General features: G+C 42.2%; 1 protein-coding gene across 1 annotated transcript in view; it reads left to right on the top strand.

Annotated features, from left to right (window-relative positions):
• phactr3b (phosphatase and actin regulator 3b) overlaps window positions 1-17686 on the top strand; it is a 70008-nt gene extending 52322 nt beyond the window's left edge. The window contains exons 9-13 of the mRNA XM_085353747.1: window positions 14869-14924; window positions 16071-16132; window positions 16280-16420; window positions 17138-17214; window positions 17624-17686. Of these exons, the coding sequence (XP_085209873.1) occupies window positions 14869-14924; window positions 16071-16132; window positions 16280-16420; window positions 17138-17214; window positions 17624-17639 (352 nt within the window). The 3' untranslated portion in view covers window positions 17640-17686. The remainder of the gene's footprint in view (window positions 1-14868; window positions 14925-16070; window positions 16133-16279; window positions 16421-17137; window positions 17215-17623) is intronic.
• The last annotated feature ends 890 nt before the right edge of the window (window positions 17687-18576 follow it).

The raw sequence follows: 18576 nt of genomic DNA, 5'->3' as shown, positions 1-18576 counted from the left end.
TGGTAAAAAGAGAAGCACTTTCCCCAAAGGTGATACTGCTTGCTTAAGCAGTGTCATACTCATGGTCGACTGCGCTCTGCTTGCCCGTCTGCCTGCAGAGAGCTCTGTTGGCCGATGGAGGCAGTGTAGAAAGTGTTCCAGCCAGTCTGTGGGCCACGCTCAGTTGTGCTGTTGTTCTGTCATCCAGCCTCACAGGAGAGCGAAGTTATAACATTCAACTAGCTAAAGTGAGACTTGGGTGTTAAAAACAGTGGAAGCACTGTCTGCACCCTGGCTGAAATGTCCCTTTATGTGTTGATTGAGGTAATCTTCAATTCCAGATGGACTGTAACAAGTGTCCCATCCAAGCCATTAAGTGCCTGCAGTTTTGCTGTGTTTGCAGGCTTTCTCACAGGTGCTGCCTCGCTCAGCTCTGACCCAGACTGGCTGGTCAACAAGACTCATCTACATGAACTGAGTCAGGGCTGCGGGCAGCTGAGGCGTGCCATTGTTTAGATTAACAGAACCGTATGTTTGTCTGCGAGCGTCTCCGTCCCGCTGACCACGGGCTTCTGGCACAGGACGTGATGAGTCTCTCCCTCCCAACAGCGGTAAACAAACGCTGATTCGGCCTCTCCCGTGCCTGCTCTTGAAACACCCATCCTGCACCGGTGATTTTGTCCGCGATGAGTGAATCACACTTAATGTGTCGCATTGAGTGAGTCGTGCTGAATCAAACAGAGCTGTGTTTGTGGAGGTGGCTGAGCACTGCGTGTCCTGGTTAAAGCTGTGAAGGGCCTTGGGAGGCACAGCTGTTTGTGCAACATCAGGAACAGAACAGCCTTCGTTAGGGACAGAGAACAATCAGTTGTTCTCACCTTGAGTCATCTGCAGAGCAGCAGCACACATGACAGACAGCTGCACGTTGCCCTGAGCTGATCCAGTCAACATTTTAAAGTGGCTTTGTCCCGAATTTAAATGTGATTTTTAGATATTTTTTTCAAATTGTTTTTATAAAGTAGGTTTTGCTTGTGTAAAAAGGGACGTATCCTAGAAGTCAACACTGCATTTTCAGAAATGCAATACAGTACGGATGTAAGGAGTAAGGAGGTGCTGCAGAACTGCACTACACATTTTGACAGGTTTGAGAAGCAAACATTATTCAGCAATGCATAGATGAAGCCGAGGTGATAGCAATGTGCTAAGCTGTTTGCAGAGAGAATTTAATGGTTTCATCAGTATTTACAACAGAGACAGAAGTTTGAATTATCTGCAATCCTGCAGTTTTGGCATGTTTGTGGTCTAAATACTAGAGGCTCAGCCAGGACGGCAATATAGCCTTAAAACTACGTCACGATATTTCATGGAAACTTGTGATAACAGTATTTCACACGATATTAAAAATAAATCTGGAACATTTTATCATGACTGCAGTGTGCAAGCAGCAGCATTTAATAGTGCTAACAGTGAAAAATGAAACAACATAAAAGATCTTTTGATTCAACTTTTCAGTCAGCTGCATGTGACAGACTACCTGATGAACGTGACTCTTTAGAAACAAGGTTCCAGCAGCATCGTTGTAGTGTAATAGCAGGGACACAGCATTGTATCCAGTGACACTGCAAAGGTAGGACATTAGTAAAAAAAAGTAGCCTAGTTAGTGTTTTCCCTGGAAATAGTTTTATTGTAACCACAGTAAAGTAACCATGAAATTCTTTTTACCTGGAACGTTGAGTCTTGGATCGAACTTTCTAACCAGTCGATTGCAGCCCTGCTTTTCTGCGGTTACGTATAGGCCACACACTATATGTCCTGATATATGACGTGAAAATGGCGAGTGCTCCAGCGAGGTTCTGTTGAGTAATTTGATTACATTTGGATCACAAATCAGTACCTCCTTATTCCTTCACAGCCTGGTTGTTCTCAACAGTTTGCTCTTTGAGGCCTGACCTCTTGTACTTAAACCACCTTCACACTGTTGAAGTTTTTCCCCTTTTTAGATCCTAATGCTTCAGTCACATGAGGGACAACAGCGATTGAAGACTGTGAAGTTTTGCAACAGTGTGCAGTTAACTTGCAGTCATGTTCCCTCGGTTGCTTCAGAGATGTTGATCAGTAGATTCAGATCAGATTCAGAGTCCAGACAAAACATCTTCAATTTAAACCTCGTAAATTCAGAAATTCCTCCTCAAATAGTGACGGAGTTTAACTGCAAAATGACTTAGGCACTCGCCAGCTTTGCTTTAATATAGGAATATATCCAGAATGCAGTCAGTTAGCAACCAGCTGAGTTGAGACCCCAGCTGCAAACAGTTGCAGACCAGTTGCACTTATTGGCGCAGACAGACTCAGATTGACTGCGATTTGTTGGCAGGCTGTGTTTACAAATGAAACTGCAAGTATTTGCAAACCTTCGCCACTCTGTCTGACAGTGACTGCCTTCAGATTGTAATTGTTTGGAGACGGGTTCCTTCTCGCCACATGAACTGTGCAATCTGTTTGTGATCAAAAGTGGTCACCCAGAAGTTGGAGTTGAAGGCAGCTACTTGCTGTCAGTTATTAAATGCAATCACCAGGCAACCATTGAGGTTTTTTGCTTTCTTTTTTCATAGCTGTTCTATTTTTACTCTGGTGTGATAGAACCATAAATTGCCATTGGAGGCAGACACACTGCTCTAAGACTTGTTTGGGTTTGTGTTGTTGTTGTTGTTGTGTGTGCTAGGAAATGTAAATGCATGATGTAGCTATAGCATTCATATCATGACACTTTGTTTATCACTTAAAGATTTCCACCCTAGTGAAGAAATTCAGAGCACTTTGGCAAAACCAGACTAATTCCTCATGCCAGATTCTTTAGGAAACACTGTTCACACTGTTATTGGGAAATATTCAGGTTGGATTAATGTGTCTAGATATCAGAAACCTATCTGTAGCCATTGCTGTGTTAACAATATACTTTTCATACTTTTAGCATTTGTCCACACACTGCTGTTCTCTGTGTCGCCCTCCTTAGGTTTTACTTGCAGCACTTTGGATTCTCCTGCTCTGATTGTGACGCCATTGCTGAATTTTTCTTGGCAACCGATGCAAAAGATGCACCAATCTGATTTGAGTAGCACGAGCATCAGGGCTGAAATGCAGTTTAATCTAACTGGAGTCACATTAAACCACCTCAAAATGTTTTTGTTTTTATAACTAAAAATTTTATAGCTGCTTTGTAAATATATACATTGGCAAATGTTGTAAGATTAAACAAATAGCAGGCTGCAGAACTTATGTCAGTAATCTAGCTTGGTGTTTGAATGTTTCCTACCAACATGCAAGTCATTACTGATATATTGTTTTCATACCAGCTTTGTAAACAGGCAGAGTGTAAAGCAGATCCAAGCAGTAGAAGTGGTGCAACTTTGAGTCACCTATCTGTGGGAGAAAACGGATAGACCCGGGGATTCCCGAAATAGTTCCTCCCACTTCACAGCTCTGTTCCTTTACACATATGCTTTTTGGAGGAATGCATTAACTACATTATGGCGGTTTCAATCCAGTTAAGAAACTCTGCATTGCTGTTAAGCATCGTAGGAGGCTCATTAAGTCACGAAACAGTGTCAGACTGACAACCCTGAATCAGGATTGTTGTCTTTAAAGACAGTCAGCACAGAATGTGTGAGAGCATTGTTGTATTTTCATGTGTGCTGTGATGCAACACATGCACTGATATTCACCGAAGCGCACAGACCATGTTGCATTGATTTGCATTACTTAAGCACGGCGCTCTGCAGCAGAATGCAGAGCAGCAGGCTGGCCCAGGATAGCAGAAGGGAACCCTCTTTCTAAATTTAGCTCTCAGTGGCGAAATGCTGCAGCGGCACCCATAATCAATGGCCTGTCTACGTCAGAGCCCAGCTTCGCTTTCCTTTAACCCGGGCCCCGCAGATAAATAGATTGTGCTTTCTCTGCTGGTCATTTCTCTCTGATCAAACTGACACCATTGCCCTCTGTGTTGTTCTATTTTTGGAGAGCAGACCACAGTTTACTGCATGACCTGCACCTCTGTCCTGTGTCCTGTGCAGGCTTTTATGCAGGCACCCTCAGCCTGTGCCCTCAGCTGAGGACATCATTGCTTACATAAATGTGACTCTGTAAACACTTCTTTTATCATACTGCTGAGATTGTGCTGCAGCCCTTCTGCAGACCGTGTAAGGTCATGAGAGGGTAGTGATCATGCATCTGATGACTTAGTAAAAAGTGCCTGAAGCGTCAGTGACCTGAATTCCCTGCGGGAGTGTTTTGCTGCTTTTAGGAGGGCGAGTTTTTACATCCATTGTTTGTTTGTGTGCACCTGTGATGTGACTGGCCCTGGAGCTGACCATGCAGGAAAAGGCAGTAATGTATATGTGCACAATAATGTTCATGGGGGATAAACAGATGGACTGCGTTCATCTGCCTAATCCAGATGTGAAAAGAGAGGGGTGGATCTCACTAAGAACCACTGCACAGATGCACAGATATGGTAGTAACTTACCCATCACAGGCTCCTACCTTCAAACCATACTCTGCTTTATTTACTCTGCGGAGCTTTGACCCGGCACCTCCAATACAATCCAGATATTAGAACCATTTTTCTTATTCATTCAATATATCGATTAGACTTGCACTTTGATTATATTGTTTGATTATGAATAAGGATGATTTACTATTAGCAAAAACATGTATTTAGCACTCTGTATCACTCTAAACGTAAAAGGCTGGAAGTTCTTTTACCCTCTGTGTGGGATCGCAGGTCTATTAATCAGAAGGTTGGTGGGTTGCCACCAGAGATGGGCAGTAACGCGTTACTTGTAACGCGTTACTGTAATCTGATTACTTTTTTCAAGTAACGAGTAAAGTAAGGGATTACTATTGCAAAATCGGTAATTAGATTACCGTTACTTTCCCGTAGGAACGCTGCGTTACTGCGTTACTAAAACCGTGATTTTTTTGCGAGAATGTCTCATGACAGTGACGTAAGCAAGTGCGACGTTGGTGACAGCAGCTGTGTGCAGATCAACAATGGATAATATATCGAGTGCGGGAGAGAGTATGAGCGTGCAGCGTTTAAAGCGTGGAAGTACTGACCTTACTTTGAGTTTGATTCCATAAAAAGTGACAAAAACATTAGCGTCCATCGTGCGTGGGAAGAAAACTTCTTTTTACAGCGAAAAAAACCCCTAAACTTCCGAGCAAGCACCGAGTAGCTACGACGTGATGGGAAACTCACAGAGACACTCGCGCGGATTCTTCAACTGACCGCAGCACACCTACACCAGGGTAACCCTCCGCCTACCCTGCTCCTGCTTTACAGGTGAAAATAGAGCAAAAGGACCGCCGAGTCTTTGACTTTATTTATTTTCTGCTGTGTTTTACTTGCATCTGTTTGAAAGAGTGAGTGAAAACACAAAAAATATTTTATTTTATGTGCTGGAATGTGTAGAAAATAGGTTTAAATGTTAAACTAATTTATTCAAGTCAGAGAATGTTGCATATAATTAAATGTTTTGCTTGATGCATAAAGTTAAAAGATTAAAACTGATAAAACAAGTTAAAAAAAAGAGACTTTTCCATTTGATTACATTTTGTATGATGGATTATGTAGAAAAAGTAGAATTGGGCTGAAAGATCTATCACTTTATCACCTCTTCAGGTTGTAAATCGTGTTTTTAAAAAGTAACTAAGTAACTAAGTAACTAAGTAATTAATTACTTTTGAAAATAAGTAATCAGTAAAGTAACGGGATTACTTTTTGGGGGGAGTAATCAGTAATTAATTACTGATTACTTTTTTCAAGTAACTTGACCAACACTGGTTGCCACAGTGGCATGTTTGATTTGTCACAGTTTTACACCGGATGCAACTTCAGAGGGGATTTGTGTCTCCAGCTGGAATCAATAAGAAAATGCCTTTCTGCTGCAGTGAGTTCGAACACGTCATTTACTGTGTCGAGATCCAAAGGTCAAAGAAGACAAACCACTATCTGAAACAACAGACTGACCCCATCACTGTTGGATGCTCTCGCCTTCCTGACTTCCAGGGTTCAGTGTACACGCGTACAACTAGTTAAACTATCAAGATGAGCTGACATAACAAGATTATATCAATGAACGTGACTGCTTCTTATAAAAACACTTCTTGTCTTTGCAATTCAAATTTGTGCTGAAATAATTTAGCACAGCAGTATTAACCTCCTCAGCCATGCTCGTTAGCTCAGCTAACAGGATTATTTCTGCTGTGGGGTCATCCTCAGTGAAAATGTCTGTGGAGATAAAACTCCACTCAGCACGCCTGCTCTCTTTGGGGTATTTCAAATTAAGAGTTATGCTAAAGGAAGAGGAAGGCAGAAGGAAGGAAGACACAGCAGTAGCAGTAATGGTGATGATGACAGGAGCCCACTCAGTATCTGCCTCCTTCTGCAGAGCCACAGAGAAACCAATAATTGGATATTTGTGGCACAGAGACCAATTTCTGCTGACACCACATCTCACTGTGTGAAGTAGGATGGAGTAACTAAGCACAGCTGCTGTGCAGAACTGCTATAAATAGCTCTACTGGCCACACAGCAGCTGACTGCAAGACAACAGTGTTATCATTCAGGAATCCCAGTGCTGGGAGTTTCAAGTACACCTCATTTCCACAGTGTATTTATTATCTATCTGTGATCACTTTAGTGGGCAATCATTACACTCGGACAGAGCTAGAATCCACAAAGTAAAGAAAGACAAGCGTTCGAGTGCCAGAGCTGAGAAAGCTGGGCTTAATTTAATCATTCCACTGACATAAAAGGATTTCCTTTCAAATGATATCACCATGTGCTGCATTTGACACAATAGCAGTTTCCAGGCAACCGAGGCTGTCAGATGGCAGCAGGCTGCTCTTCCTTGCAGCTGAGAAAACTTTCAGTTTTATAATCTGTTTCAGCCGACATGAAATATTAATGATTGCTTTCCTTGGGTTTCCCCCCTCACTCCTATTCTTTTTTTTTTTCTGTCCTGCAGGCAAGAAAAAAAAAAGTTTGCTTGGTAAAAAGATTACTTTCCCAGAAGCAGAAGTGTGTGAGTCTTGAGGACTTTCACAGCAGCGGAGAGTGCAGTCGACAAAAGCAAGGCCTGCTGCTTTGTTGTGCAGTGTACGTGATGCAAAAAAAACATTTCCAGCAGTTCCAAATGTCCAAACCTCAGGAAAGAAAAATAACACGAGTATCTAATCAACGTAATAACTGCTAATAAGTGTGACCAGTCACTCTTCTTTTATCTGCTCTTATCTCGTTTGGGACTGTTTGACCTGCAAAAGATAAGATGTTTTATTCACTGGAGCAAATTTTCTGCTGAACTGTGCAGACAATGTCATCAAGTGTCCTTTGTCCTTGTTGGTGTATAGAAATCACATGATGCTATAGTTGTTTTTGTAACAAGCTGTTTCATATTTAAACAGCAAGCTGTTTTTATGTCATGACATGAATTTCTTGTTAATATTATCATAACACAGGACTGCATGTATGATAGTAGAAGTAAGGATTCAGTCGAAGCCTAAATACAGGAGGGCACCAAAGAGCTGTGTCTAACATTAGCTAGCCACATGTTATCGTTATAATAGTAAAGCAGATAAAGGTGTAGAAGCAAAATGAAGGGAGTGCAAATGTTATACCAAAAACTTTCAATTTACAAAACAGCTTCTTAAAAAAGTGAATTTGCATAGAATTCAGACTCTGCAGCAACATGTGGACGTTGGGCCAAAATGGACGTTGCATTCTTGAGTCACTCGATTGATTCAATGACTCTACGTCTCTTTGTTTGGCCGAAGTCTGTAACTTTTGGATATTGGCTACAACCTGTTATGGTGGAGTTCCAGAAATTCCTCTATGCAGGAATAACCCTGCCTGTTTCATCAGTTGTGCGTGCAGAGAATATTGTAGCAGGTGTTATGGTGCCCATGCGTCCAGTCAGCACAGAGTGCTCAAGGAATTTAGACGACAAACAGCCGTATTTCTACACTGCACGGAGAAATGACAAACTAAACAAGAACCCGTGTGATCTACCGGAGGTTGGCCTGCGTGGTGAAGCACACAGAAACTCAGGGTTTCCTGATGACAATAATAATAACTTTATTTGTGTAGCAGTTTTTAAAGCACACAGTTATCAAGTGCTTCACAGTTTAGATGAAAACATACATGGAGTGTACCTTACATTTGTTTCTACGTGCATACTTCCATACATACATTAGATGTGAACTCTAGCCAGCAAATAATGTGGGAAACGTGAAGGAAACATGAACCTGTTTAAAGAAAGCACTGAGGAAGGCTGTTCTAAAATATAGATGCAACAGCCTCACGGCGTAGAACAATCCACAGACTCAGATCTGATGGCTGGAGATGAATAAGGTGTAGAATAAGATCTCAGCAGCAGCCTGGGTTCACAGCAGATGAATTTATCTTGATTGCAAGGAGTTTGATGTAATAACTGACCTCTGTAGACGCGACAGCAGGAGTAAACACAAGATCTTCATTTTTGACAGGATTGAGAATGAGGCCATTTTACGGCATTCATTTAGTAATAGCAATAAAGCATTCTCTAAGGTAGGAGAGGCTGCTAAGTGTTGTTAGGCCTAATAGACAAATAGAGCTGTGTATCCTCAGCATAGCAATGGTGGGAGATGCTTTCGAAGCTCTTAGTTCAATTCAATTTTATTTATATAGCGCCAAATCACAACAGTGGTTGCCTCAAGGCGCTTTATATTGTAAGGGCCCTCCAGTTATACAAATAATATGAATAAATACACAAGACAGCAGTAATACATAAAATGAAAAAAGCAGTGGTCCAAAGAACGACACATGAGGGACCCCATATACAAGAGGAGCAGAAGACGACATATTTATTAATATGGCTTCTGAATGTCAGTAGAGTAAAAACCGTTTGAGAGCAGCGACAGAGATGCCAACCCGGTGTTTAAGTGATGATGTATGAACTCTGCTTCTGGGTCCAAACTACTCTGCGTTTATTAAGGTTGTTGTCTTTTTAACATGTTTTAATGCTATTTCATCTGAACAAGCCCCCTAAAAAAATTAATTAATTACATTTTTTTTGTTTTGTTTTTTTTAAAGGCAGTGATCACTGTCAGTCTGTCAGCAGTAAATTAGTGACTAACCTCTTATTGTGGATGGATTATCTCAGTTGTTCTCCTGACTGAAGTTTGGTCCGTTTATAGCATCGGGAACCCTCTCGTCAACTTTTATCAGTGCTGTGGAAAATATGAAAAATTTGGAGGAGGTTGATTAGTGAATTGGCCAGTGATAATTAACACTTCCTACCATCACTCCCATAATCAGACTACTTGACCTCTCCTCAAACTCCAGAAATCAGACCCCATTACCACATTACACCACAGTGTATGGTTTGAAAATAAAGAACCCTGGTCAACTTTACAGAGTAAAAAGCCAGCTGACCCACCCTCCTCGAGCCATCGCTTTAGTTTTGTAGTCAGCTGAGGTGTTAAAAAATGAAGCCAGTGTGTAGTTCTCGTTTTTGTGGTTTCACACGAGGGACTCTTTTCTCAGAATGTGCCCCTCCGGTTTCTATTTGTGTCTTTATAGTGAGCAGCATCACAGCCGGGCATCACTCCAGTTACAGGGCTGGAGTTGGCAGATACTGTAAAACAGTTGGGTAGACGTAAGCACCGGATGACACAGCCTGCACATATATGGCATAAAGCGAAATCCTCAAATTACATGTTGTCACCACTGTAGACCGTCCCTGTCCCACAAGCAGTAATTAACGTTATACAATGGCTTTTCCCCCCTCTAGAGTTCTAGCTGTGAGAACCCTCTCATTGAAATGCCAAAAGTCTGAAAGCCTTTGCACCCACTCTGATCACTGGTTGATTTTCTTTTCAGCCTCACGCCAAATTAGGGTTAGATCGCTGACGATCAAAGATGTAACATACAGCTATTTTTATTTGCCTGTCACCCACTGCTACAACTGCAGCCATAGAGAATAGAGTGTAGTTGTTTTGTTACAGTCTGGCCTTTGTACATGCAGTATCTAGGACTGATTGTGGTCCTCAAGTTGACCGTTAGACTGGTCAATATGCAAACAGAATCAGAAATAGATTTTTACATCTGCTATGTTGACTAATGGATATCCATTGCTAAAGAAAACCAGATAAAGAATTTTAACCATGCTTGTAGTTAAGATGTTGGTGCGCTAGTTTTTCTATCACCACTCGTCTCGATGTTCCTTTACACTTATTTCATGGCTTGCTATGGCTGTGTCAGTATTATTTTGTCTCATGGACAGTGAAAACTTGGCAAAGACATTTATATTGTCTAAACTGTGATGTTTAAATGTTTCTTTTTAAGTTGGTTAAATGTGTTTGCCTTATTTAACTTTTCATCTAGCACCACATTCATGTCAATATTTACCTTTGTCTTTGATTGGCTGGACTTTGTTAATTTTAGCATGCTAAACTTTGCTAATTAGTGAAAAACACAGATTTGAATGTGATTTTGCAGATATCTGGTCTTAAACCAAAGTAAACATTAAACATGCTTTGTGAGCATGTTCACTTGCCGACATTAACTGCATTAACTTTTGATCACATGTGGACTTTCCAGGCTTAAGAAGGTCATGTCAGCTAGTGTATTCTTTCCTTCAACTGGTAATCACTTCAGTCACTTAGTTTAACCCTAATTTCTTTGCCCTTTTACATAACATCTACATTACACTTTACTATATATGGTCAGTTTATCTGTTGTGCCAACACCAGGTCACAGAATGCCACCAAAAAAAGCTCATGTTTCTATTGTCATGGCAGCTTCCTGCATTTACCACGAGTTGTTTATTGCAAACAGAGTACAACAATTTAAACAAGTAAAGGCTATCTGCTGACACATGTTCATATGTGTTTCGTGTCAAATCAGGATGCAACACATCCTGCAGGATGATTAGTCATTTTACAGGAAATGACAAGCTCTAAAATATCATCAAGAACACCTACAGAAGTTGTTGCGTACCTGTCACCATCAGTTTTGGTATCAACACGGAAGCTTTGCTACAAGGATCAGTTTGTCCCGTGTGAATCACAAGGCTCTTTGTTTTCATGTTTACACACCCGGGACCTGATCTGGGATAGTGAAATGATTGAGAATGAATTTAGTTTGGAAGGGTTTGGTTGATTTCATGCTGTTCTGCCTTCATTGTGAAAAGTGTATAGCCAATGTACAGTAACCTGTAGAGAGACTGAGCTATTATAAAATGGTTTCTTGCACACTGTGCTCCCAGCAGGTTGTTCAAAAGCGAGAAATCATCCTTCACTTGATCTGTGGACCTGAAGAAAAGGGCAAAGCCTTGGAGATCAACAACTGTCTAGATAAAGAATTGATTCTTGGTCTTGGAGTGTTTGAATGCCTCCCATTCATAGATCATCAATAGCACAGCAAGGCTTTGAGGAGAAAAATAACTTTACAAGCTAGTTGGTGGATGTTTGAATTATTTACTGGAGCTTTGCTCTAACGTGAATTAAGAGGTTATAGAGTTTCAGTTTGAAGTGATCTCAGTAATGGAATATAATGTTGACCAAACTAGGACCGACCTCAAAGTCGTTCATATTTGATGGACCTAGCAACAGAGAGAGAGTTATCCAGGTCAACATTTAAACACAACAGAGTCCTCCACAACCACGTTACATAAATATTGAGCTTCTGGTACAAAGAAGGTTCCTTTAGCAACAAGCCCCCACCTCCTCGGTCCCCAGGGCCATCCTGGGCTCACTCAGACTCCACATCCGAGCGTGGCACCGCTGTCCTCGGGCTCTCTCACTGAGGGGAAGGAGCGAGGGATTAGGACACACCTCAGTGGGCAGTAGCAGGCCGCCGCCTGGCCCGTGGCGCCTGACTCATCCCATTCTCCTCCACTTTTTATGGGCTGACATTCCCATCAGCCCCTGCTCTTACAGGCGGCTCATCGCTTTGACATGCTTGTGAGTTCTTCAACAAACAAGGAACTTTTACCTCTGCCCAAACAGAGTGGGCGAGCACTTGTGAAGCGCACATCGCTGCAGGAGTCTGTGACTAATAGCCCATTAGGATTTTTTGGCAAAATACAAAAACAGGCTGACTCACTCGTGCTTTTATGCAGCTTGCATTAAGTATTTGATTTTAATCCACTGCACCTAAATTTTCTAACGCAAAATACATCTGATACCCTTTCGCCTGCAAGTCATATGACTTGCTCCGCGAACCAAGGGAAGTGCTGCTGACCTGAACGGTTTTGTGCCGCACGCCACACATCCAAGTACAGCTCCGCTCCATTTAGCATGCTGACTCCTTGCAGGCCTCCAGTGCCGCCGCGTCTGTGGTCCTGTATTGCTAGTCGTCTGAGATCCCAGTTACAGCTGACGCCATCACAGGACGGGCTTATTTTAGGCCTGCGCTACAAATGCTGCAGCTTGTGAAATTTTTCTGTTATTTGCTCGGTGCATTTTTTGGCCTCCACTTTTCCAGTTTCCTCACATTTTTTAAAGACTCAATGCACACCATGCTAAGATATACCACATTTTCAGCTAATATCTCATTGGGTTAAAAAATACTAGTTTATGCCTGTCAGACTGTGTTATCTGCGGCATTTTCCATAGATTCAGGTACAGAAATACAGAATGAATGATGTTTTTGAGACAGACTGATGGTTACAAAGTGTCTAAAGATACTGTTTAAAACTGATTCTTTGCTAAGTTGTCTGTTATGTGTAGACAAACATCGATTCATTCCTTGAGTCTGATGCCTTTTTTTTATGGTTGAATGACTCATAGGTTAGTGTTAAGTTGGTAAACAAACAAAACCTCTGAAAATGGTCAAGTACAAGGATTTTTGCACAGTCCTACTCTGATACATACATGATGCATTTACCATGATACAGTAACAGCTACCCAACGCACTCAAAACAGAATTTGAAAGTAATCACTGATTCATGTTTATGCCAGAGATCCCTGGTATTTACTGAACTTTGACTTAAGTTGGCTGCTTTTAATCGTTATATGATATGAATGACAGTTGAACTGGATTAAGGAGACGTGAAAACTGACTGCATCAGCTAGATTTCGATGTGTCTGTTGGAGGTGATAGGAGTACAGTATGTAAATGCTTGCTATGACTGTGCCACACGGTGACTTATCTTCCCTCAGACAATCTTTGGTCAGCGATGGACTATTTTGTACACAAGTTGGGACAGCAGAGTTTAACCTTTTGCTAAATGAGGGAAGGTGCTTTTTCTCCGCGCAGTGTTCAGGATCACTTTGCATCACATTAGTGGCTGTAACTGCTGTTACATCTGGAATCTTTCCCCTCTGAGCAGCTGGACAGTCTGTTAATGCTGTCCTACATATGCAAAGAGCAGTAGAAGCCAACAAGGATTTCTTTTTAATACCTTGAGCCTATTTTGAAAGAACTAAATGTAAACAGAATCATAAAAAATGAACATTTTCTATGAATCTGTATATGTATAGGTGGCAGGGCGGAAATGTATGATAGAAGGGAATCATAAACATCAGATGATGTTGAATGGTGTAGAAATCTGAGTCTGTCAAACCGCTCAAAAGCTGCAAGGAATTAACACATGAGTACAGCTTGTATGTAGGGCTGAGCATCTGCCCACATGACTGCATTGTTAGTGCTGGACTGATTAGGCCAGTCAATTGCAGAACAGTTACTTATTTAATTAATTTATTGGAAAGAAAATGCCAAAAAATGTATTGCTTGGAGGTTGTCAACAGTGGGGATGTTTCCTTTGTCTTACATTTCTTTGCTGAAAATGAAAAAGTCTTAAGAAGTGGGCAGAACGCATAATTTTAGGATTTCAAATGGGGTTAAGCTTTCACGGTTTTCTGAAATTCTTGCGCTAAATAAATGTTTCTGGCCTGTCCTGCGCTCCCAACCGCTCTCTGAATTTGGTTCCGGAAGTTTCTTCCTGCTAAAAGGGAGTTTTTCCTTCCCAAGTGATTGCTCAGAGGGATTTTCTCTGTATGGCTGTTGCATCTTTACCTTACAAAAAATAAAACAGTTAATGAGAATAAACTAACAGATCTGCATTTTATAGCTTTTTTTGTCGTTAAAATGTCGTTACTAACGCGTATTTGGTCTGTCCATAAAAGAAAAAACCGCATTGTTAGTTGCTAAATTGTCCACTAAATTTTAGGCAGTAATTTTCTTTTTCCCCTTTTGTTATATATTTCTTCTAATCCCCCTCTTTCGTTGATGCTCCTCTACCACCCCATGTTAAATTCCTGGAAATGCCCCTGATCCTGTAAACGTGTTTCAATACAGAACAGCTCGCTTCATCGCAGCCGTCTGTGTGTGTGCGTGTGTTGCGTGTGAGTGGGTACACAGGGAATCTCCTCCTCAGTCCCACCCCTTCACATTAGTAGTGAGCTAAAAAGGAGGCAGGCGGTGCTGCACCACTCTCAGTCCACTCAGCGCGCATCGCAGAGCTCTCTCCTCATCCCCCGAACGTCCGCGGGGACTCCACCGAGCAGCCAACCAGCGCTCCTCGCTCTCTAAACTCAGCGTCTGCTCGAGCAGCCTCCAAACGGAGCAGAGTCAGGGACAATCTCACATTATTTCCTTTCCACGGAGCTGCGAAACGCGGGGCCTGACTTTGAGTTCCCGATGTGGAGTTGTAATACTTCAAAGACCAAAACGAGCAGCGCGTCGGACTCGAGGTGGAACGCGTTTTGGATGCGCAGCTCTCGGCGCTCTGCGCACCGGCACAAGCGCGCCAAGTGCTAGTAGCAGTGAAAGGACTGAAAAGACTATTGACGGGTGCTGTGGGAGGAAAACATGGTCCAGAACGTAATTCTGGTGTTTTTCCGCAGGAGACTGAGCCAGAGGCCGGCAGTGGAGGAGCTGGAGAGCCGGAACATTTTGAAGCGTAAGTAAAGCGAGCATCCACGGAGCTTTCCACTCCCACTTCATGGCAGGCCTGCGTCTTAAAAAACGAAGTTTCTGATCCTAATTGTAATATTACAGTCAGGTGCTCCCGGAGTTTACATTGACTTAATGGTCCACTTCTTATTTATTTCAGACTTTGGTCGTTTCATATATCTTTAATACTACTTTAATAAGTTACTTTGGACTCTCATGCCACATGGACAAATAGATAATATTTTTAAATAAGTGGATAATGACGGAAAGCTTCATAATCAGTCATTACCCAATTTCCTTCGGGGTCAACCTTCAGGATCAATAAAGTTTTGAATTGAATTGAATTGAATTGAGAATGGCAGCTCTGCTTTTTGTTTGTAGGAGGCTGTAGTTATCATGGCCAAATTCTCTTTTTTCAGCAGATAACGGTCCCCCTCTGATTACACAGTGTCCACGTATTATGTGGAAATTGTTCCCGTGCAGTCCCAGTAATAAGAACATACTTCACTGTGGTTCTAACTGCATTTTTGCAGCAAGAAATTGTTTGATTGTAGCGCTCCAAGCAGTGGAATTAGTCCCGCTGCCCTGAAAGAACAGAACGCTTATGAAAGAGTGTGTGAGGAGACCTAGATTTTGTACATCTGTGTGTCTCTGAGCCACCTGTGAGCCCTCAACAGCTGCCCCTTTCTCTCTCCACACAGGGGCATGTGTTTAAGCCAAACAGCTAGCCCTTTGGCATGACACGCACTGTCTAGCACAGAACATTCAAAAAATTTTAATATTTGGAATCGTGTTTTCCTGTTGAATGAAAAAGAAAGAAATGCGCTCAGGTGCCAGCCCTGCTTTAAGCTGCCAGACTAGTTGACCAAAATTTCAAATGAAACGAGATTAAAAATAAATGAAGTGACATTGAGGGATCTCTGGGCTGTATAATAAAGATCAATCCTATTAGAGGCCTAATCTGCTCCAGTCTCGCTCTCTGACTGACTTGCATTCCTTCTCCTGAGCGCTGCTGCACGCTGGCTCACTAGGGGATATTGATTGCAAGGAGGATCAGACACACTGGCTCTGTTAATCACAGACAGATTACCTGAGCGTCTATCATTTTGCCTCATTTTTCACATCTAATGTTTGTCCTTTCATGTGTCAACAGAGAGAAATGACCAGACTGAGCAGGAGGAGAGGAGGGAGATCAAACAGCGGCTGAACAGAAAGGTAAGAATTTCCCATGTTTGGGTTCACCGCAGGAACCCCAACAGCACACTCACTGTTGCTTTATAAAAAATATTTAGCTTCTATCACCAATTCCATTGATTGCATGAATAAGCTGAAACCATTTGGTTGTTTTGTTTTGTTTTCCAGTTGAACCAGCGGCCGACGGTAGATGAGTTGCGGGACAGAAAGATCCTAATTCGTTTCAGCGACTATGTGGAAGTGGCCAAAGCTCAGGACTATGACAGGAGAGCCGACAAGCCCTGGACCAGACTGTCAGCTGCTGACAAGGTAGCTGAAACTTCTTCACTGTTGTTTTTTTTTTTTTTTTAAAGCACATAGTCTTTAAACGTCTCTTTTTTTTGTTGTTGTTTAATTGTTGTGTTGTCTCCTTTTTTGGAGGGTATTTATAAAAAAGATGATTTAGCATCCGGTATTTGATTGTTGGATGATTGCCAATCATTAGATCCTATTGGACAGTGTTTCTTCTTGACCCAATAAATATTCATAAATGTATAATTTGCAATTGGTTAATCCATCACATAATTCAGATCAATTCAAATTATTTATATGGCACCAAATCACAGTAACAGTTGCCTCAAGGTGCTTTAAACTGTAAAGTAACAACCTTCCAATAACAGAGAGCACACCAACAGTCAGAACTATAAGTTGGCTCTTGGCAACAATGGGAAGGAAAAACTCCCTTTTAACAGGAAGAGAACCATACTCGGGCAGGGTCACCCAACTGTTGTGACTGGTAGGGGTGAGAGGAGGAAGATGGTTATATTGTTGCTCCTGGTTTCCCATTAATGCGCATTTATTTGCATTCAGTTTGGGCCACTTTCACTTTTTTTTTCACTTCCTAAAAACCCATGTAAGCTTATATAATCTGAGCCCAAACAACAGATGTTCCCCCCTAATTTGAGCTCCACCACCTGAGCGACCGCGTTTGGGTTTCGAGGGAGGGCACACCTGGGCTCACGCTTGATGTTGCTTTTGTTTTCGCAGGCGGCGATACGGAAGGAGCTGAACGAGTTCAAAAGCAACGAGATGGAAGTTCATTCTTCGAGCAAGCATCTGACAAGGTCAGTGTGTGAGCACGGCGTCACCGGTGCTTCCTTTCTTTATATTTCTGCTAGCTTTACTGTTAGCGGACGGGGTTCGGTTTGACATTGTGCAAAGAATGGAAAGTGCATTATTCAACATCAATGAGTGCACACCCTGCAGAGTAGAGCTTAAATTTAGCTGCAGCCGGGGCCCTTGAGATGGGGGGGGAAAAAATTTGCACCACCTCTCGGCTATAATGAATGTCCGCACATATTCAGCTTACGTTTTGCTTCTGTCAGGACTGTCTGTAGCTAAAAAAAAAAGAATTAGCTGGGGTTGTGCTTACGCAAGACCCCATTTTTTTTAAGTGCCCTGTCCATTTGGTAATAATAGGACTGTTGATTGATGAAACCATGCTCACTCTTTCCCCCCTTTTCTGCTTCGCAGGTTCCACCGGCCTTAGCAAGGTTTCTTCTGTGAAGAGTTGCTTAAATCTGGTTTCTTTAGTGAAGACCTTGCACAAAGTCTTCCATTGGCCTGCAGCCACTGGGTGTCCTGATATTTGGGTCCGTTGAACCTTTGGAGGCTATGTCTCTAGAAATGGATCTGCCAGCAGAAGGACAGGGGGGGGGCATGCAGCAAGCTCCACTTCTGCTCAGAAGACCATCTCCTTAACCCTCACTTCACCTCGTCAGCGGAGCAGGAAGAGCTGAGGTTGCGCATTCGCCATAATAAACAAAGCATTGACTTCTTTTTGTTTTTGTAAACGGACTCTTTTAAAAGACGCTCTTTTTTTGACACGGGAGGGGGGGCACGTGCATGTGACCGAGTCGACCAATCCCACTCCAGTATCAGTAGTCACATCCCCGAGCTGTGTCGGAGCTGATTCAGTTGATGATGATTTTCATATCGACAGTGTACATGTTCTTAAACAGAAACCTTGTCTGTGTACAAGATGAAAATCCCTTTGTAAGCACTATTTATTGTCTGCACAATACAGGCTTTCAAATTTGTAAAAACAAACTCTCCTGGTCTTGTGTGTACATTGTGTGTGTTTCAGATCATATTTTAATATCAAAAAGCACAAGAGATATGTGGGATATTTTAGAAATGTGATTCAAAGTTGTTTTTTTCCTCACAGAGGTCAGAATTAGGCTGACGGATGATAGCTGGCTACGGCTGATGAATGGGTTGTAATCCCCTAGATTTATGTCAGTTTTAGATTTATAGCATTTGAGTGAAGTTCGTCTCGTCACATCAGATGAAGCAGCAATTAGTTGGCAGAATGCAGGCAGTGACCTGTTTCTTATCCTCACGCTTTGTCATCCTCGCACAAATGGCTCTCTGTGCCGGGGACGTCATGTGGGTTTAAACTCCCTCGTGAAAACAAGCTCACCTGA

Source organism: Diplotaxodon limnothrissa, linkage group LG5 (genome assembly GCF_057381915.1).
Source record: "Diplotaxodon limnothrissa isolate DT_005_m linkage group LG5, D_limnothrissa_male_GT1.1, whole genome shotgun sequence".
In the NCBI taxonomy this organism is placed as follows: Eukaryota; Metazoa; Chordata; class Actinopteri; order Cichliformes; family Cichlidae; genus Diplotaxodon; species Diplotaxodon limnothrissa.
Note: the sequence above shows the minus strand (reverse complement) of the source record. Positions and strands in the feature narration are given on the sequence as shown.